The sequence below is a fragment of the Sander lucioperca genome, chromosome 3 (genome assembly GCF_008315115.2).
Source record: "Sander lucioperca isolate FBNREF2018 chromosome 3, SLUC_FBN_1.2, whole genome shotgun sequence".
Taxonomy (NCBI): Eukaryota; Metazoa; Chordata; class Actinopteri; order Perciformes; family Percidae; genus Sander; species Sander lucioperca.
Genome location: NC_050175.1, coordinates 42,158,215 through 42,175,333, shown reverse-complemented (window position 1 = coordinate 42,175,333; position 17,119 = coordinate 42,158,215). Strand labels below are relative to the sequence as shown.

General features: G+C 40.1%; 1 protein-coding gene across 1 annotated transcript in view; it reads left to right on the top strand.

Moving 5' to 3' along the window:
• LOC116043430 (A disintegrin and metalloproteinase with thrombospondin motifs 7) overlaps nt 1-17,119 on the top strand; it is a 78,671-nt gene that overhangs the window by 46,554 nt on the left and 14,998 nt on the right. The window contains exons 12-23 of the mRNA XM_031290083.1: nt 501-670; nt 788-921; nt 2,584-2,704; nt 2,872-3,116; nt 4,812-4,953; nt 7,741-7,867; nt 10,046-10,259; nt 11,292-12,785; nt 13,227-13,379; nt 14,479-14,652; nt 15,651-15,797; nt 16,690-16,852. Of these exons, the coding sequence (XP_031145943.1) occupies nt 501-670; nt 788-921; nt 2,584-2,704; nt 2,872-3,116; nt 4,812-4,953; nt 7,741-7,867; nt 10,046-10,259; nt 11,292-12,785; nt 13,227-13,379; nt 14,479-14,652; nt 15,651-15,797; nt 16,690-16,852 (3,284 nt within the window). The remainder of the gene's footprint in view (nt 1-500; nt 671-787; nt 922-2,583; nt 2,705-2,871; nt 3,117-4,811; nt 4,954-7,740; nt 7,868-10,045; nt 10,260-11,291; nt 12,786-13,226; nt 13,380-14,478; nt 14,653-15,650; nt 15,798-16,689; nt 16,853-17,119) is intronic.

Sequence of the window (17,119 nt, the reverse complement as noted above, 5' to 3'; positions counted from 1 at the left end):
GGTACAGTTCGGCCTTACTATGGTAGTGATAAACAACTGATAATGCATTTAATCGGCTGATAACATTCAAAGCAGGTGGTACTCGCAGGCAAACGATAAGCAAAATGATATAAGTGAGAAAAAAACAAAAGAAAAGTGAGAAAAAGTAGTTTTTGTGCTGCACAAACATAGAACATTTTACAACACACATTAAGACATAACACACGTGTACCTACACAGTAGGTCAATTTAAAACCATGATTGCAAACTCTTGAATGTAACTGTTTTTAACTGTGTTCTGTTGTTGTCCAGTTGTTTGTTGTCTTGTTAATTTGTGTGTGTGTGTGTGTGTGTGTGTGTTTGCAAAAAAAAACCAAAGGTTTTTATGCGCAAAATTAAAATACATATCTAAAGCTTCTAAAGGGTTTCCTCTTTACTCCACCTTTTTCCACCGTATCACAAAGTTTTGAACATTGAAGTCCAAAAGTGGCACTGAAATAACATCTTTGATTATCTCACAGTCCTAAGCACAGAGGGAAGTACTGTTTGGGAGAGAGACGGAGGTACAAGATCTGCAACACCACACCGTGTCTTCATGACCTGCCCACATTCAGAGATACCCAGTGTAGTCAATTCAACAACAAACCATACAAGGGAAAGTTCTACAAGTGGGAAGCAGTCGTCAACAGAGGTCAGCAGATTAAATTTAGTTCAGGCTGTGATGGTGTTTAGGCAAACTCAAAAGAGAAGCACCTTTGGTTGTTACAGTATTCATCATAACTTTGTGTCTTTCCTAAACCTCTTTCAGTCAGCCCTTGTGAACTGCACTGCCGTCCACTGAATGAACATTTTTCTGATAAGATGCAGGACGCCGTCACTGATGGGACACCATGCTACGAAGGCAACAAAAGCAGAGATATGTGTGTCAATGGCATTTGTAAGGTATCAACACAGTACCTACTATGCCACATATCCTCTAACAAATATGTTTTATTGTCTCTTCTTCAGTGTTTAATCTGTTTCCTCTCTCGATTTCAAAACAACATTCATTAATAATTCCATTCTTGTTTTTCTCATTCATTTCCATGCATTGCTGCTCTGTTGGTTTGTTAGTGTTAGTTAGTTGTCATGCAGTATATTTAGTTGACCCTTACTTTGTTTTCTCTGCAGGCCAGTGTTGTACATTTGACATTTTGCGTGAAAATGAGCTTGTTGATAGAAAAAACGCTGTGGCTGTTATCTCTCTGCTCTTGCTTTTCACCCTGGGCCAAAATGCCAGTCACTGATACAGACATTGTTTGGATACTGAGTGGACAGCAATCAAAGACTCTGTGGCTCTGATTTTGTGACATTTTGTGACATTTTTGTCAGGAAGCCACATGTTTTCCCATTTACCTGGAAACCATTTTCTGTTTTGAAGAGCCGCCGTAACATTAAAGGCCAAATCAGTATTTCTCAATAGAATGTTGCAGGGATGACGCAGGGAAGTTCCCCCTAGTTCCCTTAATAAAAAGCCAATGAGATTATTTAATTGGCTTTTGGATTATTGCAGAAAATAAGCAAAAAAAGTTTATGATACTTACACTTTTCTTCAGCAAGACAATCTTCGCAAACAAACCACTTTTATGTTTTTGAAGTGTAAATGCAATCACCGAAGTAAAAAGCTAACTGTAGGCTATAAAAAAACTAAACCACGATCGCCTGACTCCGTCACCACTATTAGCTTCCGCTGGCTTCCAACTGGTTTTGTGTGTCCGGCATGATGATGTTAGTAGTGTCATTTAGCCACTTGTTAGCAACAAAGTCTTTTTGAATACAATTACAAGCTTAGAAATTTACATGTGGAGTGTGACCGATGATTTTATGTTGTAGAATTTGAAAATCTCTTAAGCTTGTGTTAACCGCAAACGTTATTTCAGGCATCTAACCAAAAACCTATTCAAAAAACCTATTAACTTAGAGACAAAGGAACCGGAAGTGCAAAAATGCTTACTCAATTCCAGGTTTTAGGACTCATTCCTGCAGCATGCTATTAATCGTCCTTAAAAATATAGGCCTACTTAAAAAATGTTTAAGAAAACAAAAATAATGTAGTTTTAGTTGTTCTCTCGTCCTAGTTCTGTCAATCATTTTGAGAGTGCCGCATGTTCCCATCCTATGTGTTGAATTATGGTCTTGTGGGACTAGCCTTTTGTTTATTTGGATTACATATTGTGCCTTTAACTGCACAAGGTGTGAGCAGCAGCAGCACAGTGTGGGTTGACATTAATAATAAAACAGCACAGAACAATATTAAGGATTACTAGGATCTTCACTTGCATCACCTGCCTTATCTGAACAAATCAAGGGCACATGAGGTGCAGTAAGGTAAGGCAGGGTTGTGTTCTGTGCTGTTTTTGTGGCGTTATAAAGTGATGTACGCATGAACAGATCTTGCTTATCAAGTGTCTATGTGGATGATGGATCAGAAAATTTGGATTTGATCTAAAGAGATATTGAGTCCCTAAATTGCAGCATAATGCCTGTTGTGTAGTTTTGCTTTTGTTGTGTAATCACTGTAAATCATATTCTAGAATGCATTGTGAAGTTTGTTTTGTGTTGCAGAATTTAGGCTGTGACTATGTGATCGACTCCACTGCTGTAGAGGATCGCTGTGGGGTTTGTCATGGTAACGGCTCCACCTGTACAACTGTGAGGAGAACCTTTGAGGAGACTGAAGGACTTGGTATGTTTCTTAATAATTGTGGTTTAGCAATAGATCTCTTTGTGGAAGATATTTTGACATTGATGACAATTTAAAACAAACTCACTCACTCCCCTTTTCCTTTTTGTAAAAGCCTAAAGCTCTCCAAGGTTGTCTCCTCTGTAAAAAAAAAATGTAATATCCTTTAGGCTATGTAGACATTGGACTGATCCCAGAGAGAGCCTGGAACATCCGTATTGAGGAAATGGCGGAAGCTGGGAATTTCTTGGCGCTGCGAAGTGACAACCCCAACAAGTATTTTCTGAATGGTGGCTGGACGATCCAGTGGAATGGAGAGTACAAGGCAGCCGGGACAGTATTCACCTACGAGAGGACAGGACACCTGGAGAACCTGACGTCTCCTGGGCCCACCATGGAACCACTGTGGATTCAGGTCGGATTACTGTAACAGCTTAACTTAATGTTTTGAGTGTATCTTGTCCCACAATCAATACTGAAAACTGCCTTCAAGAAATCAAGGTGAATTTCTGTCAGCATAGCACATGTGGTGGCAACACAGTTCAGAAAAGTGAACTTAAGTATTTAGTAAATTAACATAAAGTATCTCAAACTGTGACATAATTGTGACATAAATGCATTTATTCACATGAACATTAAATGGAGAAACAACAGGACAAAAGCTTATGTATGTTGATGTATACTGTGTTGCTGACATAACACAGCAAGATTGCTTGAACTTTTCCAGGAATGCAGGAACTGCTTTGCGATGTTTACTTGCATTTCAATTACAAAAACGTAAAAAGTATTTTCTGATATCCCAGGAGCTGTCCGTGTGGGGTTTGCATTGCTGAACATTGCTTACTTGTCAAACACAAGCCTCAAGACTGCATTGATTCCGACTGTAGCATGAGTAGTTACTATTAAGTAGCTCATTAAGTAGTATTAAGGGGCGGTAGTAGCTCAGTCCGTGTGGACTTGGCCTGGGAACTGGAGGGCGGCCGGGTCAAGTGGAAAGGTGCCAGTTCGCCTCCTGAGCAATGCCGAGGTGCCCTTGAGCAAGGCACCGAACCCCTAATTGCTCTGGGACGTCTGCCCCTCAACAACACACATTCATTTATGTATTGTTCATGCTATGCATGTGTGTGTATTTTGGGCCTATGTTTTTAATATGTAAAATAACAAAAGAAATTGAATCGATAAAGTAGTGCATGTCTTCTTCTTCTTATTATTATTTATGTACTTCTTTCTATCTATCTTTATTATCTACAGCTATGTAAAAGACGTACTGCCTAGTAAGACAGAAAAACAGGGGGCTACTGGAAGGCTACAGGAGACTCCAACTTTCTACATCAGCATGTCACCTTCCCAACATCCTTTCAAGAATTGCAGGACTATGTGTTGTCCTGTTGCATGCAAGTCAAGGTCTTAAAGAGCCCCTATCATGCTCCTTTTCAGCGTCATTTTTGTACTAATTTTTTTTACTAGAACAGGTTTACATGCTTTGATGTTCAAAACACATACATTTCTCATACTGCCCTTCACTGCAGCGTCTCCACCTGAAACACTGTGAGCTCTTGGCCCGCCTACCTGAAAAGCCCAGTCTGCTCTGATTGGTCAGCTGGCCCATTCTGTTGTGAATGGTCAACCAAATTCAAACAAGCCACTGGGCGGGCTGTGCTTGCTCAGGCAGCACCTATGGGCAGCATATTTGAAAAACTGGGCTGGCATTCTCAATCAATGACATCATTAATTGAGGAATTTCAAACAGGAATGTGGCAAGCTGTTTTCAAGCAGTTGAGAAGAGTGCTATCTGTGGGATAGAAAGCTCCATTAGGAGTGAAATGTGTGTTTTTTTGGTACTTTATACATCTTTTAAATAAACAAAAAACTACATAACACACTAAAATACGGGAAAAATCCCATATTTAAATAGGGGCTCTTTAAATGAAGCTTTCGCTTTTTGATCTTCTCTTCATGGTCTTTCAGATGTGGTGAAAACACAAACAGGAAATATGCAAAAGAGATAATTAGTTTTTAGTTTAGTGATGAAAGGCTGGAAGTTTTCTGTATATAGCCCAAAATTAGTTTTTGCTATTTTGTTTATTTGATATTGTCTTGTGTGTTACAGCTTCTCTTTCAGGAGACCAATCCAGGAGTGCGGTACGAGTACACAATTAGTCGAAATGTCTCAGAGGACAGCGACATGCCTGTGTCAGTTTTCATCTGGAAATATGGTTCATGGACTGAATGCAGTGTTACCTGTGGGACAGGTAAGAGAAACAACCTAAGGTTTTGTCATTGCTAATTTGGTAGGTAGACTAACCTATAGTTTGTTTGCTTTGGTCCGAATCAGTTGATGAGTTTGTAAACTTGGAGCGATTTCCCCTTGGTTCGGTTTCGTTTCACACCTGAAAAAATCCAAGCGTACAAAAATGCGTCATTACCATGACCACCTCAATAAGGAGGTATTGGTACGCTTGTTTGGTGCGCACCCGAGTGCGATTGCTGCATTCACACCTGCCCAAACAAACCGCACCAAGGAGGAAAACCAACTCTAGTGTGATTCAAACAAACTAAACAAGGCAGGTGTGAACGCGCCCTAAGAGAGAGAGAGAGAGAGAGAGAGAAGCTGGTAAATCTTTTGCTCCTAGTTCTGAATGCATGTCCCAGAGTCTTCAGAAACAGACTTAAAGAACAGACTTTGACTGTATTCCAAGTGTGTCCTGAGTTTATATATTGATTAATAAACTTTTTGAAATATAAACACAAGCAGTAAGTGTGCCTTGACATTCATTTGGCTTACGAGCAGCTCACATGAGGGGTGCAACAAGAAAGGACTTTAATCAAAATGAGATTACTGAACATCTGATGATTAGTTTTCTATGTTAAAAAGTGGACCCACACGTCCTGTATGACTACTTTAAGCTGCTGCCAGCAGGAATGTGTTTTAGATCGTCTTTATGTCAAACACTGAGAAGTTAGTTTGGTTTTATTCCAGAAGCTTTTAGACTTGTGAATAGCCACAGTACAAGAAATGGTCAGCTTACCTTCCAATAAGAAGGCACGAACCTTCCCAGTCGCCTCTCCATCAGCTCTGCCGAATTTACACTGAATTGTCTATTTTACAAATATTAGTTGTGCTTTATGTGTTTGACGTTGGCCGGTGATGGCATGTGGTTATGAGTCCCTCATCAGGATCTGGAAATCAGCTTGTCAGTCCCGTGCCGACTCTGCTAGGTTCCTGCTGACTCTGCTAGCCTGGGCTCGCTAGCCTGCTGGCTCAAGTTTTCAAATGTTAACATCAGAGTAGTCTCGCATTGCCAGACCTTCCTCCACACTACTGCGGAGGATGGTCTGGCTAGTCCGTACAGCAATCTGGGATGGGAGAAAAACGTGATCTGGTTTATTGGCATTTCTTTAAACCAATGACAATCATCTTGGGCGGTGCTAAGCGCCCAGCGGAGCCATGGTGGCACTGCAAAATAGCTTCAGGAAGGAACTTGTTTTGGTGGAACATGTACGTTCAAAGGTTGTTCTAGTTGTGCAACAGAAAACTCAGATTGGACAGATAGTCTAGCTAGCAGTTTGGATTTACCCTGCAGATATCTGAGGAGCAGTTAATCATAGTCCTCATAAATCAACCGGAGTTTAAAGTGCCAACACATAAGAAGAAATTAACAGACATCCGGCCGAAAAGCGCGACATCCGGTTGAATTTCCGGCAGCACCAGCGCAATCCCAGAAGTGGAACGTCGTGGATATAGACTTACATCAGAGTGGAACACAAGGGAAAGGTGTAGAAGATGAGCTCAAGCTAGCAAGACCATCTCTGCGGCTATCTCATGACTATGAGTCGCTTATCAGGATGAGGAAATCAACTAACCAATCTCCTGACTCTTCTAACCTGACCGGTCAAAGTTTTTAAATGTAAACATCAGAGTTAACACAGAGGAAAATGGGAAGATGGCTGTTGGCCAAGACCTATGGCTATGATCCAGACTATGTGGACACAAGCAAGACCATCTCTGCATCTAGCTTCATCTCTAGAGAAACAGTGTGAGATCACAGAATATTATTTGTTCAAGTGGCTGTTGAATTTAGACAAATAGGCCACTCCTCAACATGGCTTAGAGTGTTTCCCTGCCTTTTTTCCTGCCTTATTTCTTTTGTTTTCTTTCTTTCTCCATCTGGCTTTCTGGCTTCCTTTAAGAGGCACCTTTAAAGGTGTAAAATTAGGTGTGAGCAGAGGTGAGAGGTGCCTCCTGCTCTGACAGGGTGGAAATACTAAGATTGAGAAAGGTATCACAGGAGAAGATGGATCTGTCACAGCTTTAGAAGACAAGTCATTTCATGCTCTGCTTTGTGTAATGCTGTCTGAAACATGGATGTGACATTTTTCATTGTGGTAGATATTGAAATGTATTTCTGTCCAACTACTTTGACTTAGGATGGAATTTTTTTAGAACAGGAAGGAAGAAGATTGTTTTGTTATGTTGTGCTTGTTTTAAAGTGCCCATATTATGAAAAAATCACTTTTTCTGGGATTTGGGGTGTTATTTTGTGTCTCTGGTGCTTCCACACGCATACAAACTTGGAAAAAAACCTATCCATTCTGTTTTGAGTGAGATACGGGTTTCTGAATGTGTCCTGCCTTCAGTCTCCGGGTGAGCTGTTCAAAATCGGCAGGGCTTTCTACGTCAGTAGCCGAGACGAGGTGGCTAACCGTAGCATGCTAGCTCGTTCTCAATGGCAAAACACTACTACAATTACTACATTTTACCACTGGCAGTGTTCTTTTTAGTGCTGGTTTCATATTTATGTGTTCCAGTTGTGTGGGTCCTGGGTTTTACAGAATAAAAAAATGCTTTGTTCTGTATTCAGTAGTGTTATTTCTGTTTGGCTCCTACAGCTTTTTGATCACCTACTGGTGGCCCGCCAAGTGCCCACTATGTACAAGGCTATTATTATTCTGACAAAGATGATGCTGGAAGTCATCTATGTTTTTGTATGTGTGGGCTTAGTCACAAAAGCTTCTCTCTCCTCTCACTGGTATCCCAGGTGTTCAAAGGCAGATTGTTCACTGTGTGGAAAAGACAACTGGGATAGTGGAGGAGCACTTCTGTGACCCTTTAACCCGGCCTGACGATAACCAAACCAGCTGTCACAAGGATCCCTGTCCAGCTATGTGAGTTTACCCTCCAGACGTTATTTACAAGCAGTATTTATTGACACAAACTCAGAGATAGACACTTGTTTTTCAACCCTTGCAGGAGCAAATACTTATCCTTGTAGTGTGCATGGAAGCATATACTATAATCCACGCTACCAAACCCACAGTTGCTGCTGGAATCACAGCTTAGTGTTTTTGAACATTGGGAAAGATGCCATTGAAATCATGATTTAATAATTGTAACAGAACATTGTACAAAGAATGATGGTTGCATTCTTAAAAATGGAAAAAAAGTGTCCATGTTATAGCTGTTTTAATAAGAAAGATTACATACTTTGCTGTTTCTTTCACTTTGTGCTTCACATTAACAGTTTAACAACTCACCGGGCACCACCTTAATTGCTCCAAATGTCAGATACTTGTACCTGTACAAGCAAGGCCAGGTGCCATATCTTAAGACAGCCTTTCAAAATGTAAAAGTTTAATCTCCGAAAGGGGTTTGCTATTGCAGATTGCAGAACAAATTAAAAATCCTACAGCTGCACCTAAAAATTAGTTAAAGAGGTGTTTAGTATTCAGTGATAATTAGCAGCCTCTGTCTGGAAATTGCAACATAAATGTACTGTGGTGAGATTTTTAAAATACTAAATAAAATGCAGATATCCGCCAGAAGCATGCAATAACTATAATAATATGATTCAATAGGATTAGATGATTGTAGTCTCTTAAATTGCACATTGCTCAGTGAATATTTTTGCACTAAAACATGAAATAGCTGTTATGTTTCCAGCTGAACCTAAACCTGCTCCAAAACTATTTGCATCCTCAAGTCATGTTGTGTGAAAGTGGTTTTTTTTATAAGCTGCTACTAGGAGCATTTTGTACTGAACATCAATAAGGAGCGCCTGAGGACAAGGGGGGCTCTATGGATAATAAAACTTGTTATCTCCACCCATCAAACATTTTTTTCAAAGTCTTCCAGAATTGAATACAAATTATGGTTATTATGTGTAATGACATAAGGGAAGACAGGAGAGGTGACATAGCTGGCTACAAACAGCTGCAGGTTGCTTTGCTGAGAAACACCACTCTTCACACAGTTTTCATCGCACATATTTTATTGCACCAAACCGTGGCTCGTTAACTTGTGGTACTATTAGTAGTAAAACAGTTTTTGTTCAAATGGCAACCAGTTCCTTTGCTACAGATGCTGTAGGTGCACCAAAATGCACCAACCTTGAGCCATTGTTCACTCTTTCTGTGGATATTACAATTAATGGTGAAAGGACAATATTTGTGTTGTTAAAAGTTCTTTGGATGATGCCAGGCATCAACATTAATCAGTGACAAAAAGTTATTTTAAGAATGATCGATCTTTATGTTCACAGCTTCTAAATGACGTGGAAAGGGGAACTAATTCCCCTGCAGTCTGTTTTTTCCTGTGACTATTACTCTTAATATATTTATGTAATCTGCCAACACCATGCAGAATTCGAAACAATGCATGCACACATTGCTTTGTGCCTGTCATAAGAGAACACAGCAGTAATCAGATGCATTCCTGCTGTTAGAAATCAGCAATTTCATGGGTAATGATTTGCTTGTTTGCCTAATATAACTGTGTGTGTAGTGGCTTATAGTCACAGTTTTGCATTAAAACCAAGAACTTTATAGCTAATTATCATTCGCTCATCACTTTAACTACACTTTCAAACCAGTCGGCAGTGTTTTCCTTATAATTAAATTTAATTATAACTTTTGATACTAACATTAAAAACTTTTAGCTTAAAAACTTTGAGCTTAGAAAACGCCAACATACACAACCTGCATTTTCACAAAGTAAGCATAGTACTTATGGTTGTTTTTTTTGGCTTTTTGCTTCTAACAATGTAGTTGAAGTAGCTAAAATTGTGAGTTGGGGACGGAAAGTTTTGACAGGCAGAAATCTTACTATTAAAATCGAGCAAAACTTGAGACATTGCTATTGACCAGCAGCCCTATTTACACCTTGAAGACACTATGTGGACATTGTGTGCTTGGGGTCTATACTATTGATCACACTGAACCTTTATAACACTGCCATCTGAATCTGGGAATCATCAACATTTAAACTGCTGTAAAATATTGTCATTTTCTTTCACAAGTGTACCATTAACTTGGAAACATTTGCATGTTGTGTGTCTCTGCGTGTAGATGGTGGTTCGGGGAGTGGCAGAAATGCTCAGCAAGCTGTGGGAGCTTGGGTCTGACTAAAAGGTCAGTGCTCTGCATCCAGGCAATAAGTGCTGAGGAGCAGAAAGCCCTGCAGCCCAGTGAATGTGAACACATGCCCAAACCTGAGTCACTATCCTCCTGCAATGCACACATCCCCTGCCCATCAGACTGGACCACAGGCAGCTGGTCAAAGGTGAGTCTCCGTTTGAGTATGAGGTTCTGGTTTGTCGGCAATTTTTCTGTTTGAAACGGAAATCAAAATGCAAATTGTTCTTCATTTCGCCAGAAATTCTTATAACTACTTTCACATTTTCTGAAAAGGTCTTTCTGAGAAATATGTTGAATTATGTATTAACTAATTATGGCAAAAATCATTCATGCGCTTATCTTCTAGCTAAAGCTAAAGATTTGACTTGCCAATGCAGACAGACCCACATTAGTGATTTGCTCAGAGCCTGCATATTGTAGCGCCTCAGATCTTTAGGTTTGTGATCAGGACCCCAACTACACAGAGATCACCTTCTTTGTATTTTTTGTCATATCAATCTCTTTTTTTCACAAATTGACACAACCTTTTTAGAAATATTTAGAAATAAATTACTGAACTTTAAGATGCTTCCTGGAGCATGATTTACAGGCACATTAACACCATTCTGTTTCATTAGCCTTCTTTCTTTCTTTCTTTCTTTCATTTAAAACAAAAAATGACAATAAAATAAAATATAAAAACATACAATAAGTGCGTTGCAACACACCAAAAGGAGAAAAAAAAATCTATAAAGTGTTACAAACAATATATTATGTCTGAAAAAGGAGTGGAACAAAGCTTATTTTAAAAGCTTATTTTTCCCACCACTCGTTCTAATTATATCATTTAATTAGTGTTAAATGTGAACATGGTAATATGCTGAGCTAAGATGATGAACTTGGTTAACATTATACCATGTTAGCATTGTCATTGTGAGCATGTTAGCATGCTGACATTAGCGTTCGCTGTACAACGTCACAGAGCTGCTACTGTTGTTTCAGTGCTGGTTATATGACTTTGGTTGTGACCCCCAGGAGTCCCATAGTCTAGGTTAACTAAAGATGATCAGCCTTTTTCCTTCACAGCTGTTAGGATTTAGATTGACATGCTCAAGCCAAACCTTTTGTATACAGTACATTTTAAAAGTACAAATTTGACCTAATCTTGATCTGAAGTTGTGTCTTTTCCTCCGTGCAGTGTTCGCTGACTTGTGGAAGCGGAGTACGTCACCGTAATGTAACCTGCTCCAGAAACACAGGCAGTGACTGTGAGCCACAGAAGAAGCCCCTTGCTGTCACTACCTGCTACATCCAGGACTGTCCGCAAGTGGTGGATAATTTTGGGGGTGTTGACTGGTCTGGAAGTGGCTGGTCGAGCAAAGAAGTGCTCAATGAAATTAACTCCATACCTGAAGTCAAACCTCCTCCCAAATACAGCACCACCAGAGCCCAGCCAAAAAGTAATAATAATAATAACCGTAACAACATTGTCGAGGGAGATTTTCACTACCACAATAACATCGAAAATATCGATCAGTCTTCGGAAAACAGTGTTCAAGTTGATGATTTTTACTACGACTATAATTTTATCAACTTCCATGAAGACTTGTCGGATGACTTTGAGAGTGATGGAAAAGATTCAGGGGACAGTCGCGTATCCAATGCTTCACAGGAGGCCAAGCCAACCGGCAGTGTGAAAGAAAATGCTGACATGGAAACTACCAGAGCTCCTTCAGCTACTTTAATCATTTCTACAATCTCAAAGGCCACTGCCTACACTTTAAAAACGGAAGAGCAACAGAATACAAATCTGGACAAAATAAAGAACAGTGGAAATGCTGCAACGAAGGAGTCCACACAAATGAATTCTGAAAACTTTGATGACTTCCTTTCTGAGGATTTTCTTCTGCCTGTGTCTACCACTCGCTCACCACCATTGTCTACAACTCAGCATTCACAAACACTTAAAGAGGCACACGATGAGGATGTGTGGGGGCCTGAAACCACGCCGGAAACTATAACTCAGGTTAAGACTGAAGTCCAACTGGACAAAAGTGCTTCAGTAATATCTCAAACAACCAGTCAATCAACAATATTTCCAACTCATTTTTATACAGTATATGCAACTAGCAATTCATGGGATACAGACCATGACCTTAGTACAACCTCACTTCCTGCCTCTGAGACACCCACTCCATTCCCCATTCCCTTTCTGCTAATCTCAGGTAACCAAGAGGCCTCAGATGACTCCACATCATTACCTGGAACAGAAAACATACCTCCTACAAACCTTGAGGGAGACGCTCAGCCTTCTTCAGCTGATTCCCTGCCAGCCACAGTGAAACAGATACCGACAAAACCCGCCTTCACTGAAAAAACTGGAACAGATTCCACATCCCGGGTCCCATCATCTGATTCAGTTGATTTTGACTACAATGAAATAGTTGTTCCCCCGATGGTGAGAAGCAGCAGTAACACTGATCCTGGCTCTTCATACCAGCTTCCAACAAACTCAACAACCACTCAACATCGCACAACACCAGTTCAGCACATGGAAGCGGCAACACCTGTTGTGCCCATTTTGCCGACACATCCTATTCTTTGGCCACTTCCAGTGCCGACATCTACCCCAACTTCAGCCTCCACACAAGAAAATACCGCTACCCACTGGGTCACTGGCAACTGGAGCGCTGTGAGTTCCACATAATCTGGTGTTGTACTTAAACTGTGGGATGAAGCACAGCTGTGTGTCATTAATATTTTTTTATATTATTTATTTATTTTTTTTATCTCTGTCTGCTTTTATTATGCAGACACATCGTCTAGTTTTGGTCCCTCCCCACATTTTGTTTCTTTGGAGACACTATTTGACCTAAAGTTAATGCAGCTACTGTAAATTGACGTAATTCATTTTTATGGCCCATTTAGCGTTTGCTTCTGCTTCCTGTTGTGCTGTACATAGCATTTAAAGAATTTGCATTTATTTGCATTTTAGGCATGTAAAAATCTCAGAATACCAGATTTGCATTGCTATGAGTGAGGTTTCTTGAGCATGCTGGAGCTGTTTGTGCATCCAATCCTGAAATCATAAAGTGTAGGTAGTGTTCTCATGTGTTACTACTTTTGTGGGCAGTGCTCCACCAGCTGTGGTCTGGGTGCCATCTGGAGGACTTTGGCCTGCAGTACTGGCTCTGATTCAGACTGCGATCCGGCCAAGAGGCCTGCGCCAGCTCAGCGATGTTATCTGCGCCCCTGCTCCACATGGAAAGTTGAGGAATGGAGTAAGGTGAGACTTCTTGTTATATTACTGTACCAACAATGATATATATGGTCATTGTTTTACTGGTGTATTTTAAATATTTCTACACTGAATATTTTTTAGATTTTGTGTATATGAAATGCAAAAAGTTATATTTAAAGTCCTATCATGACAATGATTTTTGAATTTATTCGCTAGTGCCGTGGTGAAAGGTTGGTTCGTCCAGACTGAAATATCTCAACAACTGTCAATGAATTGCTATTAAATTTGGCAGACAAGCGTGGTCCACAGAGGATAAATCCTAGTGACTTTAGTGATCCCACTTTAGTGAAGTTTATCTAATGATTGACATTTGAAGTTTTGAGTAATTTGGGATCGACATTCATGTTTCCTCAGGATGAATTGTAATAACTTTAAATAAATCTTTGAAATGAAAAAAAACTTTGAATAGTGTGGCATTTCCTCATAGACTGTATAAAATAGGGTGTCACCATCAGGTCAAAATTCACTTTGTCCAATACTTTGGTCTATGACCAAATACCTGCAAAGATGACATCCCCATCAGCTTCAGCTGTACTTTGTGTTTAGTGCTAATGAGCACATTTTAGCATGCTAGCAGGCTAAACTAAGATTGTGAACAAAGTAAACATACCTGGTAACCATCAGCATGCTAGAGTTATTATCTGATGTTAATTTAGCTCAAAGTACTGCTGAGCCTATGTACAGCCTCACAGAAGCCCTAGCATGGGTGTAGACTCATATTATATATTAATATTGAAAATAACTGAAAATGATGAACCATAAATAAGATAAACTGTCCCGGACAAATGAGGTTGTCAGATAGAGAGAAGTGCTTTGAGTATAACATTTTTCCAAGAAAGGATTTTCTAGTTATAAAGTAAGAGTTATTAGGCATTCAGGTCAGAGATTATCTTATGTAGTAAGTCAAAGGACAAAGTTTGGTCTTGAAGATATCCACCCATCACTGTTCAAATCAGTGAAGCTTTTTGGATATGTGATGAAAGCCATTAAAGCCAGTTGCCTTTTAGACTCATTACTACTGGATACTTACAAGCTCCAGCTGCCCGTGCTGTTTGAATAACAATCACGCCATGTCTTCTACCAGTGCTCCAAGAATTGTGAAGGCGGAATTAAATTACGAGAGGTCCAGTGTTTTGACTTGCGGGATAAAAGGCCCCTGCGACCTTTCCACTGCCGCGCCATGTTCTCCAGGCCACAAACCCAAATGACCTGTAACCTTCAGCCATGTCTCGAGTGGTACACCTCCTCCTGGGGACAGGTGAGTAAGATGAAGCGAATAATGAGAGGCATTGTGAGACTCAATTCCACTCAAAACTCTGTGTATTTTTAAGTTAAATGGGGCAGGAGTGATAACCTTCAGAACATTTCATTTTCAGTTTATTGCCGTTATATTACTGCACAAAGCAAAGCAAATGATGCCGTACAGTGTATTTCAATAGATTTCTAAATGCATTTCTTCCTTTTTTCTTCTATTCATTTCAGTGCAGAATACAAATCTACTTGCAAAGACGTGAAGGTTGTTTGAGGTGGTTAACAAGTCACTTTAAGCATTTTCGTTGTTTTTTTTAATTATGTTATTGTTGAGTATTAATGGTGTGGGTTGATACCTTCAGGGTGGGCGGGTGGGAGGTTCTGAGATTTAAGCGTGAGCAACTGAGCAGCATTACATTCACAAGCTATGTTGTTGGAAAAGTAAACCCAGACAGTCAGCTGTTAAACATACTGTAGTTGTCATGAAAAGTGTAATATGAATTTGGTGATGTATTGCAGATGCTGTTAAGCAGCCTTTGATTTTGTAGCTTCTCACAAGTATTTTGACTCACCAACAAGCAGGCTTTTAACCATGCAATAATTACGTAACAAATAAGGACTAAATGGTAACAATTGATGGATTATCTATTTGAAACAAGCGTCAAGTCTCTGCAACTTGTTTTTATGTTGTACTGAAATAAACAAAACAACAATGGCTTCTGTGGAAGTTCAGAAAATGCATTTTAAAAAAAGAAACCTGTTGTCTATGGTAGTGATATAAAGTATTCACAATTTGCAGTGCAATGGTAAGATACATACTGGTATGATCCTTTAATTGTGCACAGACTACAGTAAATAACACCCATAGAAACGTAATGCGTACAGTTTCCACCACTACACAAGCTCAGCAATCAACTGAGTCAAGGCGCTGTGTGTGTGTGTGTGTGTGTGTGTGTGTGTGTGTGTGTGTGTGTGTGTGTGTGCGCGTGTGCGTGTGCTATTCAGTGCTCTGAGGTGTGTGGGGGAGGGGAGCAGCAGCGTATTGTCACCTGTCCAGAGGAGGATCGATGCGATGGGGATCTTCAGCCCAGCACCATCCAATCATGCAATAGCCAGCCTTGTGCTCAGTGGCTTACTGGATCATGGGGAGAGGTACACACACACACACACACACACACACACACACACACACACACACACACGTATGTATGACTAAATGATATCATACATCACAATAATGTCAATATATATTTCATATAATGTTCATATAATATTTTTTGTTTTTCTAAACATCCTCTTCATTATTATTTGAAGATAGAATGTGACCTCTAAGGTCCTGGTAACTGAATGTGGGTGGGGAAAAAGAAAAAAACGAGGAAGAGAAAAGAAGCAGGAGGAATTTCGTGGCACACTGAAAAACAATGATACAGCATCATGATGAACTTAATACTGTAGGTCACATCCTTGACATTTGACGGGCAGGCTGCTGATGACGAAGGAGATGAACAAAGACTGGTCAAAGGATTCAGGAGTGATGAAAGAAATAACGGAACATTTATTTGATGGGTCTAGAAGAGCCACAGATATGTGGCATAGCTGATTGGATAAATGACAATAAAGAAAACTGTGAGAAGAAAACTGTGAGTAGACTTAGATAAGCAACAACTGATGACTTTCTAACCCGTCCACTCGTCAAAAGAGTAGCCCTGTTTTTACTGTTTTTACTAAAACTACATTGTATGGTAAATCATGACACAACAGTTATTTTTGCAGCAAGAACCAATCCATTAAAATATATTGTCTGGTGGCCAGGTTGGGTCAGTGGGTAGAGCAGGCGCACATATACTGAGAGGTTTATACCTCGACGCAGAGGTCCAGGGTTCGAATCCAACCTGTCACGATTTCTTGCATGTCTTCCCCCTCTCGCTCCCCTTTCTCACTTAGCTGTCCTGTCAAATTAAAGGCAGATAAATCCCAAAAAATAATCTTAAAAGAATATGTTGTCTGTTATACATTTTAACATTTTCCTAAACTTTCTCTGTAGTGCTCGGCTTCTTGCGGTGGCGGCGTGCAGCATCGACTCATCAAATGTGTGAACACAAAGTCTGACACACACAAAGAAGTGAATCAAGCTCAATGTGACCATGTGCTGCACCCTGAAAGCACCCAGAAATGTAACTTACAGGAATGTGAGAACGCCCCCTCTGGTGAGTAAATCAACATGGGGAACATGGTAAACTTTATACCTGCTCAACATTAGCATGCTAGCATTGTCATTGTGAGCATGATTGTAAGCTGATGTTAATATTTAGCTCAAAGCACCGCTGTGCCTATGTTCAGCCTCACAGAGCTGCCAGCATGGCTGTAGACTCTCTAATTATTTGTGGATTGTTGTGGTATATTTTGACTCCCCATGCAGCCATCCATTGTATACAGGACCAGTTGTATCATGTTCTGTCAAACTAGACTTTTTA